Below are 24,672 nucleotides of genomic sequence, written 5' to 3'. Positions count from 1 at the left end.
ACGTAATTCTATTTTTTGCTTGGAAATACAAAGAGTATATTTTTATACAGAGAATAGAAGGATTTTCTTTGATAAATTATACAGCGCGTCGACGGCGGGAGATTTCAATTAACATGATTACTCGTCTCGCGAAATTTCCGTACAATATATTATAAGCTATATATCTCCTTCTCGCGAGAGCTACTACGCGACTCTCGAACTGATACTCGACCTTCTTACAATAATTTGCTTTTAGTCAAATTAATTAACGCCCGGCTTAATAACGCAGCTCGCGAGAGCGACGATGTGTATACTGTTTGTGCATAGCTCTTTTCTCAATCCATTTACCTTATCGGCGGGTATTAATGTTAATCAGCCGCGAAGTTGCCCCCCTTGATCTATATACACCGAAGCGAAAATTCCGACAGTGCATTTCGCGCGTTGTACACCTGCATTAGTTGATTATACCACACCGTAGCGTCTGTATAATCGAATACAACGTCAGCTGCGGAGACAATAATTGGAAAACAGTCCTCTATACATATCTGTCTAAAAATCGCTAATACCCCGCATATATTGCACAATAAACTGTATAACCCACTCTTTCTCTCTGCAGATCGAAGCCCACTCGTCTCGCGTGACGGCAATATTAAAAAACCCGCCGCGGCGAACAAGGCACATATATGTGTCGCAATCAAATCACGCGCCTCTCGTTCCTCATTCATACGTTCTTTGCACCGGGGGAAATAAAAAATGGGAATATCGATGCGATTATTTGTTTTTTTTTTTCAGGAATGTAGCCATGCCGTGAAGAACGTGTAGAGCGCGGGGAGATGATGCCTTTTGTTTTCGTTTTTCTGGTGCAGTAGGTCAGAAGGGGGGGGGGGGGTTTGTTTAAAGGACGCGATACTGTACGCGATGTGATGTGTTTGTTATTTCTGAGAGGAAGAGTTTTGGATTTTGAATGCAAACGAGTGGGGGATGATTATGTCGGTTGTTGCGTTCAGATTTGAATTATGAAAGTTGTGGATTCTATGGACGGATGATGTGGTTAAAGTTTTGATGTGATTTCGTAACGAGTTGTGGCGTTTATTGGGACGATGTATACGAGTGATAATAGGAGATGCTTGGTGGTACATTATCGGATAAGATCGAAGTGGAGTTATGCTTTCGTATTATATATAGTTATGTAAGTGATGACGGGAAAATGTATAGCGGAATGGAATACGAGATGAAACTACCTGAAAGAAGTATATTTACCTGTAATTTCCACTCTGTTATAAATTCTGCACACCACGAAATAACAGCTTGGAAGGTATGATAGTTATAAGAAGGGGTGATGCATTTCGATAGCGGAAAAAGTGAAAACTGCCTTCCATCTAGCGGTCTTGGGTACAACTAAAATTTATTCTTTCATATAATTACATACAGTTACACAAATTTAAATGTATAGCGGCATCTGCTTTATACTACTCTTATATAGAAAAGTATATACGTAGAAAATCTGACAAAAGAACAAACGGCCCCACTTCCGCTAACAAGCAATGGATTAACAATATTTCAATTGGCCGCCTCTTCGCCGTCGACATTCCAACGGATATTGGAATCAAGCTGAGCAGCTGAATACATACACACATCAGGGCTACACTTATATATCGGCATGTGTCACACAACGAATGCATCATTATTATATCTCCGCGTGATGTCTGTGAATTATTTCTCTCTCATCGCACCGGAAATGATAACCACGTCCCGCGGCGGTACGTGTCACATTATCCAGCAATTTTTCTCTTTTCTCCTCTTGCCATTTTCGCGCTCGCGAAAATCACAGCCCCGCCGGTGTGTAACACACAGACACATGGAACTAAAATAAAGCACCTGCGGATAATCGATCGTTCGTCTCGTCGCTATCTTGGGATCGGTCCTCTGCTTGACTCTCCAGGAACAGTTGTTCTCTCTGTGTACATATACATGTATACAGCAGTGACTTTGAGCTGTATTTGCGCGACTGAAAAATGCCTCGCGGGATTATTGGCTGTAGGTGGAGATTGTCGCAGCTTGTTTACATATTTACAAGCTACGAATATATTGACTATTATATTCCAAATTCAATGTCTTGTATAACTGCGCTGCTGACGCGCGGAAATTCAAATGTTCTTCTATATACACAGCATAAAACTGTTGTAAATCAGCTGTTCGCCGTACAAAACACTCGGCACTTCGTCCGACCAAATTTAATTCACAAATCATGTTCCTCCCGCTTCCACCGGCGAACTTTCCCTCACAGTACCTTATATACAGATAACAATGATTCACTCATCTCTCGCACACAACAAACACGGTATATCCTCCGAGTTATACTATATACCACGAAACTCGTGGGCGATCGCCGAAATCACGAGTCTCGCTTGCGCGAAAAAAAAATTTCGCCCCTCTCGCGTGGCGGCGTCGCTTGGTCCCTTTAAGAAACTATTGATTCCCGATACACCTCGGCGCAGCACCTATAATACACGCGGACTCCTCCGGCCCCCGCTACTATATATGTTGCTCTCTTCTCCGGGGCTTCAAAACGGCCGAGCAATAAAAGTAAAGCCCTCCACCCCCTCACCCTTCTACAGCTTGCGCAACTATATATGTATATGTGCGCGCTGATTTCCAATCGCGACGGACTGGAGCGCGATTCCGGCGGGAAATTTGAATTTTCTGTATTATATAAAGGAGACAAACATTCCCCCGCGAGCTCGAGCCTATTTCTGGCCCTCGAAACTTCTATTATTAAATCCCGATCGCCCGGAATATACACACAATATATATGTATGTATAAGAGTGGGCGTCGATTTCCCGGGCCCTTTTGTTCATGTTTGTAGTGTATTACACTGTGCACATACACACCAGGGTACACGGCGCGCTGTCTTTGTGCTCGCAAAAATTACGCGATTGTATTGAACTCTTTTGCCCCTTTTTTCTGGGTCAAACGCGACCTCGCGCCTATACATACATATACACAATCGACGATTTTCAGCATTCGTTTCCGTTTTGTCTGTCTATCTACGTGAGTGCTGTGCCGCTGCACATTGTCGTCGCGATCTCGAGAGCGAGAGAGACTAGGGCTGAAATTTGGTCGCACGTCTGTGTGTAATTTTCGTTGGCGGGACAACTCGAATGTTCAAATTCTCGATGCATCGATGCTCGCTGCCAGATTTCCCTCGGCCCAGTTTATGAACACGTGAAAAAGAGATTTTCTTATCGCCTGCGATGCGTATAACGTTTGCGAAGCCAAAAAAAGTTGGATGAATCTTCAATATTCGAAATCGCGAGATTCCTCTGGATTCGCGCTGTGCACGGGCTTAAACATATTAACGAAGCGCTCGGCTCTGTAGGAACGTAATTCGCTTGTTGAATGCCAACCCCATCAGCGTGATTTCCTATGTACCCGTGCAGCGCAGAGCTTTCGCCTACATACGCGAGAATTATCGATTGCGCGTATTCCGAGTAAAATTAGAACATCTAATTAGACCCACAAAGGATGTATCGGCGTACTTTTTTACCGACCGAGTCGTTTCAGTTACACAAGCCAATGTTCCGAAAATACACGTAGAGAAAATTTTGGCGCGTGTGTACAGGACGGAAGAAAAAATCGCTCTTTTTTCCTGTAGGGGTAAAAAAAGGGATTCAGCAAAGCGTCGCGAAACGCTCTTTCGCGCAATCGGCCGTAAATCTCGTCGAGAGATCGAATCATCAAATCGCAGTCGCGCGAACGCACTCGCGAAAATAATGCTCCGCACACACACACACACACATCGGAGAGAGAAAGTTGACTCTACTGTCGTAAATTCCAAGCGGCGTCCGTAAATCCGTTCACGGCGTCGAACAAAAAAATAAAACGCACTGACGCGTTTCGCGGCGCAGTGGAATCAAACTCGTGAGGCTGTTTTGCAGTCGGCGCAATTACACTCGCGTAATTGCGAATATGCCGATCACGACAGAAGCTTGATGGATATTATACGCGCGCGGAATATCGGGGGAAATCGTCGCTCTCCAGAATGTATAATATGTGGGCTCTACGAGCAACGGCGGGAGAGACGACGTTGTTTGCGGAGGAGAAACTAATTTATAAAGTTTCGATTGATACGACTATCCGATGTGATGTATGTTTCGGGCTGTAGCAGCGCACAGGTAAGAACAAGAGACGCGATAACGTGAGAGTTTCTTCGTTTGTCAACGTTGATTTTCAATTTAGTTAGAGTTGAAATAATAATTCCGAGCGTACACATAACGCTCCTCAAAATCGTGTCACGATCGCATATACTCGGTTATAATTTAATTTAAAAATCCACGGTTCGTTACCCCTTCGGATTTCAATTACACACACTGTGCGACTCTCCCAACTTTTTTTTCAATTATTTTCCAAGTGCCCGCTCGCGAGTTCTCCCATGAATTACCAAAGACGAACAAAAAGGGAGTCCAATCCACCTGTCTCACATAAAAGCCAATCCGAAGCAATTAGACTGGCATCTAGCATTGTCTCTTGGTCTCCTTAATTCAGAGAGCTTTCATCGCGCGCACGCCGCACATACATGAATTCTCTCTCGCCCTCTCCCATCTGAATCTGCATTTACATACACGTGCTGCATCAGGGACAATGATTCGCGTTGTCCCTCCGGGTTGCCTATCTCGATCGATAAAACAGGGAGGACCAGAAAGGGGATAATGAGAGCACTGGCTCCCAAGCGTGAATGTCAGCGTATCGAAAAGCGACGTATAATGCGCCCTTATTTCGCGAATATCGAGTTTCCGGTTCGCCGCTAGGTGGCGCGTGACTAACCCGCGCTAGAGAAGGGAGCGACGGCATGTATAGTTGTTGATTCGTGGTCGACGATATATTTACCTTTGAGAGCCCGACCGACAGCAGGCAATGGGGAAGAGGAAGCGTGCGGGCGGACAGGTGCAAACAGGTGTAACGCAGGCGTGCGCTGCACACAGGGACCGACGCCATTGTTAGATCGGGCATAGCGCGGAAAATTAGTTGTTTGACACGGGGCAGAGAGCACAAGCGCACGTCACTCGCACGTGTGTACGCAGCGAGTCTCTCGAGAGGAAATCCTATATATATATCCTCGTGGATACACATATAATTCGAGACTGCCGCGGCCGCACGGATCCAGTTGATCATCTGGTTCAAAGGTCCGCGCCGAGTAAAATATCGCATTATAGGATCGGCACTCGAACGAGAGACCAGCAATCGAATGTAAAAAATTGCTTGAATTGAAAGGCCAACTCTTTGAAAATAAGCGCTCTAAAACGTTCCCATAGTATATATATATATGGGAAACTTCGCTCTTTCTACGCAGCCACAAGCTCGTGCCCTGACAAATAATCGGCTGCTAGCACCGCCAAGGTTTCCGCCGTATATAACCGAGAGAAGAAAAAGCGACGCTTTTTTCACGTGCGCACGGCCGCAGCCGCCGGGGACGCATATATATAAAACAACAGCGCACACACGCCCGCTGCGAAATGAACGCGTAGTGACAGTTGGCTTTTTTTCCCTTGGGGCTGTACCTCACTCGCTCGTCTGGCTAGAGAAATTTGGAAAATAGAGTCGATCGCGTGCCCGACTTCGGGTTTTCGAACAAAAACACGTGCAGGGGTTCAAGTTATTCGCGCGGAATAAGACCGAAAGCTCAAGGTCTCTACTCGACTATAAATTTTATATCGCGCGTTCGACAAGTCCTCTTTGGTCTCCTGTGCGATGTATAACCCATGAGAAAAAGGCAAGGAGTGAATTTTAATCCGAACAAACGGTCCTCTCTCCCTCTCCTCTCGGCTCGAGAGGGAAATTACGAGGTAAAATAATTCAGGTGCTCTTGGTCAAATCACCCAATTACAGAGGGAAAAAGCCTCGGATGCTATAAGAAAATGATAGAAAAGGACGCGCCCTTGAAACAATCAGCGTACGGATAACTCTTGTCGCTCGCGGAAGAAAATTGTTCGCGAAGCCGCGGAAATATCCTCTTTCTCTCTCTCTCTCTCTCTCTCTCTCTCTCTCGATTCCTTTACGTATTTTAATTAACCATTCAAAGCCCTGTATCTGACAGTCGCGTCGATAGGCTGCGACGATCTAAAACCGAAGAGCCGACGAGGACGAAAATAATACGACAACAACGAGTCTGACGGACGTTAGCAGAGATATAAAGACGTGTCGATAAATAAAGGCTGGATAATAGAAAACAATTTCTATTCTCGGCGCGGTGTATTATAGCTTTCGTCCACGGCTGCGTCGGGGGGATAATTAATTGAAGGAACGCCGGAGAGCGTGCAGCGCTGCTTTTTTTACCACGCGCCTGTTATTTACGGACTTTTCGTATTTTCGTCGCTCGCTCGGGGACAATTATTATCGATTATTCGAGAGAGCCGAGATAGAGAGTTATACGTCGGGCCGCGAGAGGATCAATTTATCATTGTGTGTCTATGGATTCTCAGCTGAATAAACATCGCTAGGATACCAGAAACGGATTATAGATGCTAACACGGCCAAAGTCCCTGTTATATATCTCGCATATATATAGTTTTAAAGTTCGCGACCAAGTACAGCGTTCCTTCTCTCGTCAAAATAATTGATCGAGTTCCCGAAACTTCGCGGCTATAATCGGCTTACGCTCGGATGCGCGCTCGGGAAACATTTGCTTTCCATTAACTGTTATATATATATTTATACTTTCTTCGGATATAAGCAATTCGCGTAATACAATAGACGCTGCTTGGTAATTTATGCGAGAAGGGGGCGAAAAAATAAGCAGAGCCTACGAATGGCAAATATTATCCTTCGGTTATGACTTACAAACAGTCGTCTTGTCTTTGCATTCTTGGAGAGGGCGACGATGATCTCATTTCTCCGGAGAGAGAGACTCAGCTAATACCCCACGAAAAATCCACCCCCTTCGCTCTCATCGAAAAATATTTTAGCCGACGAGTCGGATAGCGAAGGACTTGATAAGTTAAGGATATTTCGGCACCGAATGCAAATATTGTAACGAATCCGCGTCTCCTTGTCTGGGCCGTCGACTGTGTATGCAGTCCAGGAAGTTCAAAAGCAGCGACAAGGTAGCGACCTTTGAGAAAACCAGACGCGGACTGCTTTTGACGAGCGTCTCGTAAATCAGCAGCCGCGAGATGCGATAAACAACGGCTAGACTCGAAGGAATAAAGAGACGAGTTCGGTAGGCAGCTGTTGCTTTGCGGAGTCGAGAGTTTTCTGGAAATTTACCAGAGATTTTTTCCTATACTTATACCAGCCTCACGGATATAATATACAGGCGATGCATTGGCACTGACGTATTATAATATTATTACGATCGATGCGTTACACTTTGCACGTGGGCAGAGCATATGTCAAAGTTATACGTCTGACACGTTCCGTCTGTTATCTACTTCGACGCGTATGGATATTCGTTTCCATCTTAGTTGATGCTCACCGAACTTATAAAGTAGGTGTATACGTATAGATATATGCTGTGCGCAGAGAGAAGTTTCTTCTATCTTCCGAGTTTAGGGTTCATTCTATGACGGATAACTTTTTTATTTTTAAAAAGTCAAAATTTACCCTTGCGTTTTTCTCTCCTCTCGTCGGGTTGAGGTATAACGCGAGAAATTCAAACGCAGTGTTTACCCGCAACCTCGATGAAGAGAGTCACATTTTAAAATTCCACGCTTCTCCCCCGTATAACAAACCAGATTCTGCGCACAAAGAATTTTTTTGTTTTTTTTTTTTAATAAGAATTTCAAGCGATAACTCTCTACGCATGAATATTCCATTGAATTCAAATCGACGTCCATATATACATACACACCGCGAGAGATAATTTTCAAGTAAATATCATCGTTTCTGCGGCCGAATATGCAAATGCAGAACTGCCGTGCTCGTTTCGGCGCTTCGTTTCAATTACAATTAACCATCCGCGCGCGCTTCGCTGCTTACACGTCGATTCAGCTCTCGCTCTCGCATATAATCAAACGACGCCATCGTCATCAGCGCACAGTATCAATAAAACAATAACGCATTACAGTATAATAACAATATCGCATTTAAATTTTCGATCCCACAGCGGGCGCGCGAAAGCGCGTAATATCGGGCGAAAGTCGTATTGAAAATAATAAAATATATGCATATGCGAGAGATCGGAAGCCGCGCGCGCAATGGGCTGCGAAAAATTGCTGCGGAGGAAAAACACAATAACCGGAAAAGAAAAAGCGAGGAGAGTAAAATCCTCGTGCGGCCATTTAGCCTCGTGAAGAATGCACGAGTCGGCGAGAAACAGGTGTGAATAAATGATTTTCCCGCGAGCTTTGTGCATCGGCGATGATCAGCGCGTGGGTGATGGAGAGAATGCAGATACGTGGGTGTACACGTGTAGGTGGAAAATTCTTGGCACTTGTTAGGAGAAAAGCGTGACATGACGTTTGAGAGAGGATCTAACGGCAGTTTTACGCCCGTTCGGAATTAACCTATACAGCAAGGCCTTGGGCTCTTTTATCGATGCGCTTTTTTACCGGCCGAGAGACGTTTCAGTTTTAGCGGGGACTTTTAGCCTGATGAAAATGTGCCAGACGACGAAATTTGTCATTCTTCTCTTTTTTTCTTATCGCCCTTTACCAAGAAATGCTTTAATAAGCCTGATTGCTTTTCGAAAAAAGGCAATCATGCGAGTCGGTAAGGTAGATCCGCCCACTTCACGTCCCCCCCCCCCCTCCCCCAGCGCGCGAGAGCACACTTCTCACGAACATTTCCGAAAATAGCCTCGACCCGTTCGGTTCCTTCCAAAAATAGCTTCCTCTCTCTCTCTTTTCGTACGTAATCCCCCGTACGTTCGCTGCCACTCGTGAAAATTAAGGAAGCAGCGGCCAATAAAGCGCTCCGCAGATAGCCCCCAGATATACCCATACTCGCGCATAAGGAAGCGATAAAAGGATACGCGCGACGCATCCTGTTTACCCAAGGCAAACAATTAACCCTCATGTGTGCGTCTGTGTGTCTGTAGTTCACAAAGCTCGCCGAACGTCTGGGCTCCGTCTTTCTCTCTCTCTCTCTCTCTCTCTCTCTCTCTCTCTCTTTCTCTCAAGGGAAGCAAAAGTTTCATTAGTAAATTGAGTCGACGCTTCGTCTTTACCAAAGCGTCGAGTAAGATGAGAGCGAAGAAGACGAGTAAGTCGAAGACGCATCGGGTTACGTATTAGACGGACGTCTTCGCGCGCGCGTATAGGTATACGTGTTCCGCGAAATGCTCGCTGAATAGAAGCTTACACGCTGTTTGACGTTATGTTATACGCCGCGGATATGGAGAGCTTTGGGACATATATAGGTACACGTATTGCACTATACACTGCTCGACGACATGTCGGACGGGGATATTGAGGATTATGAAAGTATTAACTGCAAACACGCTTTTCGGCGGCCTTCGAGACTCGAATTAACCCCCCCTGGGATGTGTACTCGCTTTTTCGGCGATGTAGAGTGTCTATAAAAAGCTTGTACATTATTGCAAGAGGATCAGTCTCCCCGATAAAAATGTGTTCTTTACGCTGCAGCATAAATAATATAATAGACGCGCTTTGCGAAGAAATTCGAGAGGCGTGTACCCTTAAAAAAGCGCCGTCCGTGAAAACAAAGCCCGCACTTTGCTTTAGATTGAAGGGTTCGTCTCTCACTATATACAGCCAGCTCCTCTCCTTGTGTTTTAAGCGCGCAGTCGTCAGCCGTTTTTTGCCGCCTCATCTCCCTCCTCACACACACACACATAGACATAATGTCAAGGCAATCGATTTCGAGTACCAATTAGCGGTGGGCGGCAGCCGACGCTAATGAACGGGTCCATCTCTCTTTCTTTGCATAGCAGCATAGCTACTCCGATGCCGACACACACACACATACACGCCAACCAGCTCTTCTCCCCCTCTTTTTTCTCTCATTGTCGCGAGGGCATCGCCGATCACTTTGCTCGCGCGCTTTTTTCTCTCCCGCTTGCTAATGTGCAGAGCCCTCTTCTCGAGGGACGATCCGACGGGGGAGATATACGTGTGTGTGTGTGTGTGTATGTGTACTACTGCATCGGATTTTTAGCCTTGGCTGCTTTTTTTCAGCGCACACACCGACGAGTCATCCGAGCGATTGATGAAGCCGTGTGTGCTGAAATTTCAATTTTTTTTCAATCAGCGCTTATAATCCTTACACTTTTTTTCATTTCGCCTTGCCACCGCCCGAATCTCATTCTGCGTCTGATGTGTGTAACATACGTCTATTTACACATCAGAGGTATAAAGGGAGAGAGAGAGGGCGCGCAAAATACAAGACAAACGCTCGCGCGCTCCGTAATTACGCGAAAGGGTCATCATCCACGAAAGGCACAAAAGGGAGAGAGAGAGAGAGAGACGACGGAGAGGCATTAATCTCGGAGAGCCCAGAGAGTAGGCGACGTCCGACCCCCCTCGACACGACTCGGGAAATTGCTCCGTCTGCTTTTGCTTTCTCTCCTGCTCAGTCCGCCTACTCTTGCGACGACTTTTTTTAATCTTGATCGTTCCTTTATCGATGCAATAAAGACGAGAGGCAAATTTATCGCGGCGCGATAATGTACGACTGCTTTTTTTGCCATTTGACGCTTATTATGGGGATTTCCGCAAGAGATACTGCAGGGAACGAGCAAGGGGGCTGATTCTGGACTTTCCAGATGTACTGTTTTACCGACCGGGCGTTTCTCATCTACATGTTTGATTGCATTGCCTTCCTCGACGTTATTAGACCATAGCGTGAATTAAGAACTAATATTCATAACATTCAACGTTCTGCTTTACCGACCGTTTCCCCCCTATCTTAAAGAACCACGAAGTCGCGTGCAAAAAAACATCATCTCTTCCCGCAATAAGTACGTCGACTTTCTCCTCGAAAAATCTCTCTCACCCTTCACTCGAGCACACTCCTTCCCTCTCTCGCTTCATGCACATGTATCCGTCTTTCTTCCCTTTTATCGCTCGTCTCACAGAGCGCGCGCGACTCTATAAGCGCGTAATATACCGCGCGCGCGGCTTATAATCCCCCGGCGCGTACACGAGAGGGGCTCCGGCATACGGGTGCTACGAATCGGAATACGTATCCTATATACCCTTGACTCCTATACACCCTCGATTCGATCGCTATATGCTAATCTGACAGTACTGCACTCAAGGCCGTTCTCGCTCGAAGCCCTCTGATGGAGTGCCGAGTGCACTTTGTGTTTGAGAGAGAAAGAGAAAGTTTCCCTCGAGCCAAGATTACTATAGGCTCTCGAAATCGGCGCGCATGGGAATCGCCGGATTTTCGCATGCGCAATACTATTTGCATCTGCGATCTTCTCGTTTCGATGCTATGCATGCGTCTGGGACATTAGACGAGGTCGCAGACTTCGGGTAAACAGAGACGTCTCCCTTTTTTTTATTCATCCTCCGTTATATTGAGCCAATGACTTCTCGCTGTGCAGAGGAACTTTGAGCCTAATGCCCCAAGTTATGGGTACGATTCAATTGTCTTGTATACGCTATACGTGTTATCTTCATCGCTAACAAATCGAAGTATTAGGGAGAAAGCGCGATAAATCATCCGAGCAATAAGAAAATTAATTGACAGCGCGCTTCCTGATAGGTGAAAAAAATTCTCTTCTCTCCAGAGCACGCGCCGTGAAGAAAAAACCAAAGAGCAAACGCTTTTTCAGAGCTATACAACATGACGCTATAGTATAGGGGGGTGCGATAAGACGTGCCGAAGGCCTGTTTTTAGGCGCGACGGATCGATGCGAGAAGAGAGCGAAAAAGAGCGCGAGAGATAAGCCGAAGCTCCGCTCGCGCGGCCTTGCTTCTACAGCTTCGAGAGATTTCTCGGGATGAAAGGCCAGCGAGATTTGAATGTGCGGCGTTTTATTATGTGTCCGCGCGCATAGAGGGAAATATCCGACGTTCTTTAGAATTTTTCTTTTTTTTTTCGTATAAATTCTTGAAAGCGTTGTGTGTGTATACACGGGAATCTCTCAGGATGTATAATGGTTTTCCGCGCACGCATAAATCAAACGTGACCGAGAGCACGTTCGCCGCCGCCTCGGCAAATGCAGAAACTCTCTCTCTCTCTCTCTCTCTCTCTCTCTCTCTCTCTCTCTCTCTCTCTCTCTCGCTCTCTCTCTCTCTCTCTCTCTCTCTCTCTCTCTCTCTCTCTCTCTCTCTCTCTCTCTCTCTCTCTCTCTCTCTCTCTCTCTCTCTCTCTCTCTGTTCAAAGAACGAGAAATCCCGCAAACATCCAAAACATCAGCATCTCTCCCCCAGCAGCTCGATCAAATAACGCATGGAAGTGTAATCCTCTTTCTCTCTTGTTCTGTCAGTTCTAGGCGCGTAGCGAAACTTGAAAGCCTCTTCGAGATGCGCCCAGCCGACTTAATAATCACCGCCAGTCGTTCTAAGCCGTAGAAAAGATGGATCGGTCCACTCCGAAGAAAAGAATGTAATCTCAGGAATCATCGAAAGTGTTGCTTATCGAGCGATTGCCTCTTCAAAACGAACATAACCTCAAAATCGACGATTCGACGAGATCGGCTGCTAGAATGAACGAGGTGAGAGGACATCGCGAGGAAGTGAGAGTTGCGACGTGGCGACGGTAGTGAAGCCGACGGAAGGTGTTGAGCAAACATGAACAGTTCGTACGTGATGGGAGATGACGAGGACTGGGGTCGGCGTTACTTCTTCACCTATTACAGCGAGTTCGGCGACAGGAGGGGCGCCAGCGGCATCGAGGTGAGTTTTCTCATTCTCTGCATGTGTGTGTGCGTGTGTTTGCTTTTCATTCGCTGCGGACGACGTTTTTTTTTGATGGATGAAACGCTAAATTGAGGCAAGTGTTTTCTGCAAGGGGCTCGAGAGGGTAAACAAGGGCGTCGCCTCGAGAAAATGATCGACTTTCTGCATACTCTAGACGAAATGAAACTTTGGATAATTCGGATACTCGTTAAAATTATCGGATACTCGATATTCAGTTAAAATTTTCCAATAAATGGCTGCTCGCGTCATTAAAACTTTCGGAAGACTTTCTAAAAACTCATTTTATATATCGCGCAAAAAGACGCTATGCGCTATTTCACGATTATCTCCGGAGGATGAAAATGACCGGTACTTTCAGCCTCCGTTAAAAACCATAGTCGTTCGTGCACTCGATCGAGGCTTAAAAGCCATTCGAAAAAGCTATTAACTCAACAGGCCGACCAACAAATGTAAAAATTATGAAAATTTATCGCCGCCCGACCGTGTATCAAAACTGCCCCTTTTTCACACGGCCATATTTCCCCTCCGCACAGGCGCTAAACTGCTAAGTTTAACTGCCTCGAAAAAGTAGACTCATAATAACCCCCCTCCGCCGCGCGATAAATTTCCAGCGCGAATTTCACACCTACTATATACTTTCTCAGTACAGAGGGAGAGAAGCGTTACGTTGGAAGCGATTTCGAAAATCGCGTCTAGCGCTATATCTCTATATGGCGAGGTAAATCCGTCCAACAGCAACTAATTGAGCTTCGTCGGCTGCAAGCTGTGAACTTTTTTATACATACCTTCTCGCAACTTCCGGATTGTTCCGTCTTTGTAATTAAGACTCTCCCCGCGAGTGCGAGAGGGTTAACTCTACTCTTTCTTTTTCCCTCGCTACTTCGATTTTAATCAAGCAGCCCGGTGTGCGCTACGCTGCTGGCGTGGCAAAATTAGCTTCCAGGAGAGGAGCCTTGTTTTTCCGGCTTGTTTACAAATTAGGCGCTCGATTCGCGATCGAGTTTCATTGCGTTCCGTGGCTCGCCGCTGACGAGAGGAAATTGAAACTTTTTGCTTTGCGTAAAGCTGCTCCGTTACGTATCTATACCAGTAACGCGATATTTTTAGCGAAGACACTGCAGAGCGAGATAACGACTCTCTGATGCGCTCGTATCTGTTTGCACCGAAAGTATATATATACACACACACACACATATATATATATATATATATATAGATATAAAGTTTATTGTACTGCATTACATGCAGTGACGTATCAGAATTGCCGATATAGAATTTACCGATTCAGACTGGGACGTGCGCGCAAAAACATCGCCTATAGATATTATATTCTCGCCGAGAGCAAAGTTGCGGCGTCGGGAAAATTTCGAATAAACTTCTGACAGGCTCTGGACAGTATCGAAATAACATTTTCTCCCAATTGAATATTAACTGCGTCGCGCTTCGGTCAATCGCTGCGATATGCTGTTTACATTCTGCGATATTATTTTGTTTTTGTTCTAATGGATGGAATACATCTGGAAAAAAAACTGTTTGCAAAAGCTGCAACTTTAAATTGATAACTCGCGTATGTACACCTTCTATTCCACACACACAAACGAAACATATAGCAGAGCTTTTATGTCTCGAGTCAATATTAATATCTCTCTGAAAAAAAGATAAAATTCAAATTAAAACGCGAAATAGCATCGACAATATAAGACCGCAATAATCCGATTTCCTTGGCGCGCGCGCGGTGGCACACAATGCGGCCGCGAGTGCGGAGAAAAGGCTTTATTCGTATAAGCTTTTACCGTGTGTATACACCGTAAACACACTTTTTGTCCCATTCAATAAACGCACTCCGCGAAATTGGGCCACACAGAGCTGCGCATAGTGGCGGAACTATCATGAAAAATTCAACTCATGACTCTGCGCTGTACTGTACAATCCGAATGAAAATTCAAGGCACAGCGACAAGGCTTGAAATAAATTATCGGAACACGCGCTCGAATTATGCTAAACGTGGGCCTTTGAAAAAGAGGAATTGTAATGTAAGTAAATAAATTACGCAAGAGAGCTGGAGTATGTGCGTTATGGCGCGGGAACGTAATAATTGCAACGACGAGAGAATTTGCGCGCGGAAAGAGGGCGGTTTTAATGGAGAAAAGAGAGAGAGAGTGAGAGAGAGAGAGAGAGAGAGAGAGAGAGAGAAAACTGTGCGGTAATTGCGATCCCGCTTTAACATACAAATAGGACCGAAATATCCGCCGGTAAATAGAAACTTTGAACGAGTTCCTTCTCGAAACTTGCGGGCGTCGGTTTTTATTGACGGAGAGTCTGCGCGCCGGGGAGAGATTCGTTTGTTAAAAGTTGATGAAAAATATCTAATTTGCCAAGGTTCATTACTTTCTGTGGATAACCGAGTGCCGTTTTCTTTTTTTAAAGGCTTTTTGCATAATTTCAGATAAATATTTATTTTACAGTTATAAGTATCAAGTATATCATCTGCTTTTCAGCGGATACGAAGTATAGTAGCGCTGGTCAGAGTTCGGTCAGACTTATCGAAAAAACTTGCTCTTTCTCTCGAATGACTGATCACCGCCGGTTAACCTTGATTTTTATCTCCAGTCACGAGAGGCACTTTTCTTCATTTGTCAGAGATTCGTCTCGTTATAAGCATAACACACACACGAACGCTGCAATTTCCTCTCGCCGTTTTCACGGCCACCGCGATTCTATCCCAATCGCGAACACGCATCCGTTGTGAAGTTGCAAAGAAAAAGAAAAAAGTTTCTCTCCTCTCAGGTTTTCTCCCAAAACTCAAAGACTTCCTCAACGCGCATAAACACACAACACAGTCGTGCGTTGGTGATCCCGCTTTGCGGATCGCGTCGCATCAAACGCGCGCGATAAATTCGCGCTTGGAACAAGCGAGCCGTGACGCGCCTCTGAAAAGTCTCTCGCATACATCATCATCTCTCTCTCTCTCTCTCTCTCTCTCTCTCTCTCTCTCTCTCTCTCTCTCTCTCTCTCTCTCTCTCTCCCTCTCTTTCTCTTTTCGAAGGATACACTCTCTTTCCGTATACGTGCGCACGTGGCTGTGTACAAGCAACGGCTTCTCTCCACATCAATCTCTCGAGGAAGAAAGAGAGACCGCTGCTCAAGCCGTTTGATATCTGGGTCTCCGGGGGCCGAGTCCGCGCGTGTGTGTGTGTGTGTATTGGTCGCCGGACTGCTGCTACTCTCCCCCTTTTTTCCGTATATATACACGTCCCATACCTTCTTTTCTTTATCGCGTAAACGAGAGGCTGAGATACACAGCGGAAAAGTTGTTTCTAAATTTTTTCGTACAACAGCCTCGCTTGTCCTTATGCGCGATGAAAAATCTTCTTTTCTTCCTGCATCGCAGCGCGCGGTGAGGGAAACGCTTTCCAGAGAGAGTGAGAGAGAGAGAGAGAGAGAGAGAGAGAGAGAGAGAGAGAGAGAGAGAGAGAGAGACGTGTAGGTGTATTATACGTATGCGAGGAAGAGGCCAATAACCGCCGAATCATCTTTGCACGGGTTTATCTTCGCTGGGCTTTCGATTAGCCGCCGGTCGACGGCGTGTCGAATCAATCATTAAGTCCCGGCCTTAATCATTTATCAGAGCCGCGCGTATATCCGATACTGTAACGTACACACGCGTGTATTATTACACACTGCGCGCGCGAGCGACGAGATGATGAATTTCGGATATACGCTGAGAATTTCTTTTTCTCCTTCTTCTTCTCGGCCGCGCCGGCGCGAATAAAAGAATACGAAGCCTGCGGAAAGCCTGCGCTATCCATCAAATCCGCCGCTTTTGAAATTGATAAGTTATATACGCACGTGGTCTGCCGTGGGTGTAAGGTATATACTTCATGTATACCTTTTCAAATATTTCTCTAAAATAAGACACTTTTCCCAATCTAATCCTTGCAGGTACTCGTACTGGCGGTGAGCTTCGTAGTGGCGGTAGGCGCGAACCTGGGCATCGCCGCTTGTGTCCTGCGCTACCGCGAGATGCGGACGCCCACTAACCTGTGCCTGGTCAATCTCGCCGCTGCGGATCTCCTCTTCGCTCTGGGTGTCCCTGCTGTCGCCTACACCAGACTCACTCAGTCCTGGCGACTAGGAGAGGCCGTCTGCCGTATGCTGCCGTACTCGCAGGTTTGTGCTCGATTTTATTATTCGCGCACGTGCTTCGGACCGCAAATCCACTCGCCGATAAATCCTCTAACGAAAATAGACTCGTTCTGAAGTAAACTCGGAAATGGAAGTAAAAAAAAAAGTCGGAGGCCACGTGACTCGATCAATTTAGCAGGGATAACTCGATTGAGCATCGTATACGAATAACGTTCCTCTCTCGCGTTAAAGACGACGCGCCGAGCGAGGCGAATTAAGGGATGTGATGATGAAACTTAATCGAAGGCTGTTGCTGCTGCTGCAGCATCCCGTTAAATCACGGGATTCACCCTCTCCATTTCGTTCCAATTTTAAACCCGGTTATTTTTAGACATAGCTCTCGTGCGCTCTGCTTTTTTTTCATCCTCGTTATCGTCCTCTCTCCCCCCCCCCCCCCCCCCCCCCCTTGCGACAATATTTTTCATCCCTCGACACGTTGTCACACACGCGTCGCGCATTATACCGGAATAATTACGCTAAAATCGTCCTCGATGTTCGTATAACGTTTCCGCAATCGAGTTCGACACACAGCCAACAATACATCACGACGAACTTGTCGTCGTATAGAAAATTGCGCGATCCAACTCAAGACCGCAACTAGGTATACTCGAGTCGCTATCACTCTCGCGCACCAAGAATTCCGAACACACTTGCACGCCAGAGTTATAGCCGGCACCTACTCGTTCTCCCGTAAGTAAGACAGAAAACAATTTAGCCAAGTCATACGTATACCTCGCTGCTTGCTATGGAAGCTTAATTACGATCCGCGACGAGGAGGACGAGTTAAATTGCGTTAAACGCGACCTTGATGTATGCGCAACAAATTCCGAGTGTATATATATATAAGCGAACGAGAGGGGAAGAGACTTTCTCTCGACGCTAACTGCTTCGTTACTTTGATTCGATTAGCTGCTGCGGGGGAGGTGTAATTGTAGCCGCAGTGAGAGACGCGCGCTCTTTTTTTCGAAAGCGTGGAGTGTGTTTCTTTTGAACGAATTGGAATTTACTCAGGTGTTGATCGGAATTCGATTTCTAGCTTAGCTGGCTTAACTTTCGTACCGTCGAAAAATTTCAATTCTAGATTAACGAGCTCGAAGTGTGTGTACACTTAGCGCGAGAATAGTCGGGTCGTTGCATTATTCAAGCACTTTAGTCGTCGAGGAATAAACAAGTGCAGTAAAAAGGAAGACGAGCGAAAATTGTCGAATCTGCGACGGGGCGAGAGGAGGTCGAGGCGATTTTCGCGGGTCTCAAGGTTGCGGTTTTACTTCTCTAGTGCTGAGTGTAGAGAGAGAGAGAGAGAACTAGTAGTGCGAGGTCCGGTTTGGTCAGCCGCCGAGCGTTATGCTCTGGATCGACAAAAATGCATCCTTGACTTCGCATCGGTTCGGAATTCGAATGCATCTACCGAGCCAAGCATAGTATATTCTTCGAACAAGCAAATATATATATATATAAAACTATGAACAGTTCGTCTGCGGCTTCGTACTCCTCTGGACGCTGACGCTGATCTCCATGGACCGGCATCGTTGTCTGGCGGTAGCCCCCTACCGCAGCGCCCTCACCACCGCGAGAGTCGTCGCCGCGAGCTTCATCACCTGGATCATCGCTGCCTCGCTCTTCCTCCCGGCCGCCTTCTGGTTCAAGCCCAAGGTAAGCTACTACGACTATTATACGTATAGATATAGTATAAAGTATAATCGTTCTCTTTCGACGCGTACAGGAGGTAGCCGGCGGCTACACGATCTGCACCCTCGTCTTTCCGCGCAATGACATCCTGAACGTGTCGCTGTGCTTCACGATACCGATAATCGTGATAGCGTGTTTGCTGCCGATGGCGTTGCTCGTCTACCACTACCAAAGGATATTCCAGAGGATACTCGACACCCGGAATCGCTGGGCCGTCTCCTGCGTCGCTCAGGTGAGATTCCCGTTTATTATGTATCTTGATAATATATCGTTATCGGACCTGTCGCTGTGTAATATTACGTATGTACGAGTTCGCCGCCAGGGACGCCGTACGCGCGATAAGTCGGGGATCAATATTGCACGACGGGAAGTGTAATAAGGCTGTGAATCGGCTCGTGCGTGTGAAAAATAAGTTGGAAGTGGGGTCTATTTATAATACTTCCTGACGCCGATAGTCAATTCAATCAAAATAATGGAATAACTGCTTTTACAAGCACTGATCGATTCATTATCACAAATATGTACTTCCCCGCAATCGATTACCGACGGTCGGTAAAACAGTCAATTGATAAAAACTCCATTCCAGGGCTTAGAACCAGACTCGAGTCGTCGTCGAGACTCGGAGCTCTCGGTGGTCGGCACACTGGTGCCTTGGGCCGGTCGCAAGCTGTCCTCGGCGTCGATGACAGGCGGAGCACCGAACCGTCAGGGTCGTGCCGGTAGCCTCTCCCAGCACGAGGAGATCCGATTGCACAAGCACCTGCGCGTCGTCCGCGTCTTACTGCTCAACGTCGTCGCGGTCCTCGTCATGTGGCTGCCCATCACCATACTCATGTTGCTCATCTACTTGGACGGTCGCAGACCTACCGAGGACACCGACTTTTTTCTCAGGTATATATATCATCAACTTTACTATTTTCACCTCGTTTATTGTTGGCATTTCTATTTCAGCGAGCAGCGCGAAATAATAATAACGTACAGACGGGAATACCTCCGCTTTATTATTCCGAGAGTTATATGAAAGAAAGGAAGCTAAAAGAGAGCGGGAAATTCTTCTCTTTTTCTTTTAATAGCGAACGACGAATGAGGCGCGCACTGCACATTGATTCGTAGGCGGATCGATAGAGCGATATTAAATTCGGAACGGGTGTATTCTTATAGGATAGTCGAGCCGATCCTAAAAATTCTTCGCTTTCCATCGCATTTAACACAATACCCGTCGCTATATACACTCACACACACGTACGGATACAGCTGACGAGTTCCTCCACGTGTATAGATAACCTACGGCAAATTGATAAACGGAATTTTCCCCTGAAAGTAAAGAACAACGGGACAAGGCCATCCAAGCACGGCATAATGCCTGTATAGTCTTTTACGACTGCCCGTAAATAACAATCTAGTCAGCAGCGCGTGTAGGTATACGGCGAAAGTAAGTAAGTAAGCGATATTTCGGACAGACAGAAAAAAGAAACGTCTATCGAAATCAAAGGCTATATACCTAACGTCGCGAGCAATCTCCGCGCGCATCTGTTCTGCTGATAAGGAGAAAGGGAGCTCTATATATAGAGAGAGAAAGGCAAAACTGGGTTATCTGTCAACGTCTTCCTGTGTTACTGAAGTATATTAAAAGACTATATATATACCTTCGTATATGATTCGATACCTGTGTATAACTTTCGGCGCTATTATCAACTTTTTATTCTCGTCGCGAGCGCGCGCGCGCGCGAGTGTGTGCGCGAAATAACCGCGACCCAGTTCCCGAAATCGATCATATACTGCACTTTACAAATTAATCGCATATAAAAGCAGAACCCACCGACGACTAGGGGGTATTACAATAACTGCGGAACCTCGTAAAAAACGCAGATGAAAGTTTACATTCGACTTCCAGATCGCACCACTTCATCTGGGCGCTGGTGATAGCGCAGTTCAACACGGTGGTGAACCCGCTGCTCTACGGCGTGTTCTCGGAGAACTTCCGGGCTTGTTTCGTCAAGCTCTGGCGTCGCGACCCGGGCAACAGTCAACAGCAACAGCAGAACAACGGCTGCGGCAATCGCGGAAAGTCCCTCGAGGCGTTTCAGGACAGACTGTCCGCGAAGCCAGCGACCGGAGCTGGCATTGTGAGGAACAATAGTAGGTCGTCCGCGAGACCTGCTAAGCTGTCCAATTGTAGCATCGGCAGCATTATCGAGGTGCCGGCGTCCGAGAAACTTTAGGACTAGTTGCGAGAATTTTTTTCTTTTTTACTTTCGAGAGCTGGTTTGATTTTTAAGGGAGTGACCGAAAGCTCGCTGTTGGTGAGCTCTATGTAGGGATGTTGAGAAATTTGTTAAATAAGTAAAAAAAAATCAACGTGATTTTTGTTACTAGGAAAAAAAATTTACGAGGCGACGAAGAAAGTATATCGTTGCTCTCTAAGTGCAGACTATAGGAGGATTTCAATTTTCTAGCGAGACCGGTGTCATTTGAGATTTGGAAATTTCCATCAAATTTAAATAATGTTTTTGAGATTTGGAAATTTCCATCAAATTTAAATAATGTTTTGAAACATTTCATGAATTTTCTCAGATTTCGCGGAAATTTCCCATGCTTTTCATTCAATAATTTTAATTAAAGATAAAATATACTACTTCTACTAAAGCCTCCAGAGTAAAATTGAATCAAAAGTTAAAACGGTCAAATGAATAAAGAGGTTGTGAGGGGGCGTGGAAAATTATTAATTTAAGTTTGGTCGGACTGGAATGTGTGCTAGTCTTCGCATAGGGAGCGACCTAGTATGTATGAATGCGATACAAGAAAGAGTATGCTTGGGTGATTCGAAAGCGCAATGATGCAAGAACGGTTATACTGATTTTATTCCAAAATAAGTTTACCGATATATACATTTAAAAAATGTCGAGCTTATAACGATATATTTAACGGTATACACTTTGCTTTGCGATAGATTTTTATTGTTTTAAGCCAGTATACATATAACGATATATATACTAATATAATTTGTAAATAAAATATGTGAAACATATTTGGATCGAACGATAGCGATTTAGGGCCAACGTGAAATTGTGTACGAAGCAAACGCGATGCGAGTGGTATTAGATAGTTTGTAAAAATAAATAAGTGCGTTGCAAACTCTATATAGCTGTACAATTTTCCGATTCTCGCGAGACTTTAGAAACATGTTCTCGTTTTCCTATATACTTAATGAAACGGTGTAATTTTACAATCATGAACATTTTCTTAATGCTACGCACTAACTCTTATGCATTTCTCAAAAGGCTCTGTTAAAGTCAATAAAAAAATATTCCATTGTAGGTATGGACTTTGATATGAGTGTAAGTATATATTTTTTATCATATTTTTCAATTATCATTGCTGCAAACGTACAATAAACGCAATACACATAAGAAGGGGAAGTATGATTTTTATATTGACTTTAGACTCTTTTTGAGAGAGCAACAGTAGTGATCTGTCTATAATTTGTTCATATTCTATCCTCGTTTTAAGGATCACCGCCTACTGTTTTGAATCTGTAAATGCTACATTCTTCCTACAGAGTACTTTGTACAGATTATCTATGACAACGTTTTCTAACAAAACGAACTCGAAACATTTTATGATCGTGTAAAAAAAAACTAATTGAACTTATTTATTTAATCAGCCAAACATATGTACAACAAATTGTGTCAGTTGTGTGCCAGCTGGAATAATTGCGTGATTATTTCGTCGACTCTTTTTCTTCCTCCTCGAGTGTAAATAGACTTGTAAACTATTGTAAAAAAAGTTTGTAATTGTTTGAATAATGAAAATAAAATGTTTCTCAAATTCGTTGCACATTCTGTAAGAAGCGATTCAATTTTTCAAAGATACTCACCTGTAACTGCGTCTAACCGAGTAATCAATCGTAAATCTCCTCAATCGTCAACCTGCGTACAACAGACATCGATGAATATATACAGAACCATCCAAACTGTAACTCAACTTTCTTTCACCTACCTCACCCTCCTGGAGTCGTCGTCTTTCCTCAACTTCCCAACGGCAGCAAGAGCAATTTTGTTCTCTGGCTCGAGTCTCAAAACGGCCTCGTAATCCTCCAAAGCCTGCGAAGTGCAAACAGTAAGAGCAGAATTATTATATTTTTCAACGGCGATTGCCTGTTGCATTAATCGATCGACCATCGTACCTCCGCTTTCTTGTCCAGGAGCTCGTACGCTCGCCCACGTCTCAGCAGCGCCTTAACGTTCTCGAAATCGATGCTGAGAACCGAATTGCAATCCATCACCGCTTTATCGTAATTCTTCAATTTTATGTCTGGAAAAAATGAAATATTTTCAAAAATTGAATTACCTATAACGAATCGATACCGTGTCTTGCAAGCCCTGCAAAACCTCGCGTTCATGCTGCGTATAATTCATGCAGGTGTTATATATCCGCAAAACCAGTGCCGCGATTGATAAACGATCACGAGTCAAGTTCTTGCGCGCTCGCGCCGATGATTTATTGGACGTCGTGTGTGGGCGCGCTGCCAAGTGTTCCATCTCCGCGTCGTGGTTCGTTTCGTTAAATATGAGAGAAATGACGAAATTTACTTGCGCACCACGCGAGAAGATTTGTTACGATTTCGATCGGGTTTTGCTTTGTCGTATATTATAGAGCTGCTATAATACACAGAGATACACCGAAGTTTGTACGCCCGTAGTTTTACCTCTATAACTCTGTTTTGCCGAGAGATTCGAGAAGTTTCTTTATTGATTCGCGTAACAAGTCAACGAGAAACCTGAAGCGCATAATCCCGATAGCGCCAACTGTCAAGTATACACAGTATACACATAGAACTTTTTGTATGTACTCACGCGTCATGGCGCGATTGTTGTAAGCGTTGAAGTCGCCATCCATGGCGATGCTCGTGCTGTAGAGCTGCAGAGCTTCGAGATAATCACCGGCCCGATATGCCTCGTTGCCTTTTTCACGCTCGCGCGTTGACATGACGCTCAGCTCCGTTCCTGTAAGCAGTGCTGTTACGCAATGAATAAACAGAAGTGAGAACTGGGTGTGTATAACAAATTAATTATAGTTAATAAACATTCAAAATTACATTTCTTTATCACAGTCTCCTTTCCACACCTCGCCTGCTCGGCCTTCCTCGTCTCCTGGGTCCTCTTGGCTTCGATCTTTCTCTGCTCCTCTCGTAGTTCGATTCGGTTCAACTCGGTGTCGGCGTCGTACTTGTCCCATGCGTCGTAATTGCAGCTGGCTAATCTTTTGCTCACCTTTGAATCTTTCTGCGACGTCTTGAAAAACAAAAAAAAAATTAAAGCAATCAAGCACTGCAGTGTCAACAAAGTATGAATTCTGTATTCTAACCTCCCCAGCAGCAACGACAGCGTCAAATGTGGTCCTGATCCCAGGTCTGGGCAGCTCCTCATCTCTTTCGGCGGCTGAGATGCTCTCGTCGGCAAGGTCACATTCTCGTAAGCGCATCTCCTTCGTCCAGTTTGCGATCTCTTCCTCGAGGTCGCGACGTTCGGTTGGATCTAGGAATCTGCGAGGACGAACTGGTTGCCAACTCAATAGGATCGGACTTTCGGGTTTCAAGGTACTCAGACGGCCCTCGGTGAAACGGGTCAGTTGTGGGAATGCACCTTCCTCACCCGATCTGGATTTTATTTTAGTTTTATTTAGAAGTCTCAAATTTTTATTACTTTCAAAAACTATGATGTATTACCGTAAAATTCGCACGATGCGCTCGAGCTCCTTTGAATCCGTGCACTCACCGATGTACTCGTACGAGAGATGTTCTATGGGTATGTCGAATTTTTGGAGCAGGGACTGACCTTTTTCTTTGTGCGTTTTGTTGACGAGATTCTGATCTTCGTTTTCCATTTCGTCAAAAGCTATAGACTACAATGAAAAAACACTCAAACTCTGGCATAGTAAGTACTTTCTGCTTCACGACAAACACTAGCACACCTGTGAGCGTCGTGTTGC

General features: G+C 45.3%; 2 protein-coding genes across 3 annotated transcripts in view; one reads left to right on the top strand and one right to left on the bottom strand.

The window, feature by feature from the left end:
• The window catches only part of LOC100678705 (free fatty acid receptor 4), a 26,620-nt gene extending 3,966 nt beyond the window's left edge, over positions 1 to 22,654 (top strand). The window contains exons 2-7 of one of the 2 annotated variants that reach the window (XM_003423761.4): positions 12,375 to 12,783; positions 16,750 to 16,977; positions 18,463 to 18,645; positions 18,716 to 18,913; positions 19,268 to 19,572; positions 20,576 to 22,654. In XM_003423761.4, the coding sequence (XP_003423809.1) occupies positions 12,679 to 12,783; positions 16,750 to 16,977; positions 18,463 to 18,645; positions 18,716 to 18,913; positions 19,268 to 19,572; positions 20,576 to 20,903 (1,347 nt within the window). In that variant the 5' untranslated portion in view covers positions 12,375 to 12,678 and the 3' untranslated portion in view covers positions 20,904 to 22,654. The other variant, XM_016982445.2, reaches the window with a different exon arrangement.
• Positions 21,525 to 24,672, bottom strand: LOC100121827 (sperm-associated antigen 1). Its single transcript, XM_001605386.4, has 8 exons — positions 24,410 to 24,672; positions 24,049 to 24,340; positions 23,780 to 23,975; positions 23,538 to 23,699; positions 22,868 to 22,995; positions 22,681 to 22,784; positions 22,559 to 22,610; positions 21,525 to 22,453 (listed from the first exon to the last, which is right to left on the bottom strand). Exons 1-7 carry the CDS (start codon positions 24,565 to 24,567, stop codon positions 22,583 to 22,585), a joined length of 1,068 nt encoding a protein of 355 aa, XP_001605436.3. The 5' UTR covers positions 24,568 to 24,672; the 3' UTR covers positions 21,525 to 22,453; positions 22,559 to 22,582.

This window comes from Nasonia vitripennis, chromosome 1 (genome assembly GCF_009193385.2).
Source record: "Nasonia vitripennis strain AsymCx chromosome 1, Nvit_psr_1.1, whole genome shotgun sequence".
NCBI lineage: Eukaryota > Metazoa > Arthropoda > Insecta > Hymenoptera > Pteromalidae > Nasonia > Nasonia vitripennis.
The sequence above is the reverse complement of the archived record's forward strand: the minus strand, read 5'-3'. Positions and strand labels throughout refer to the sequence as shown.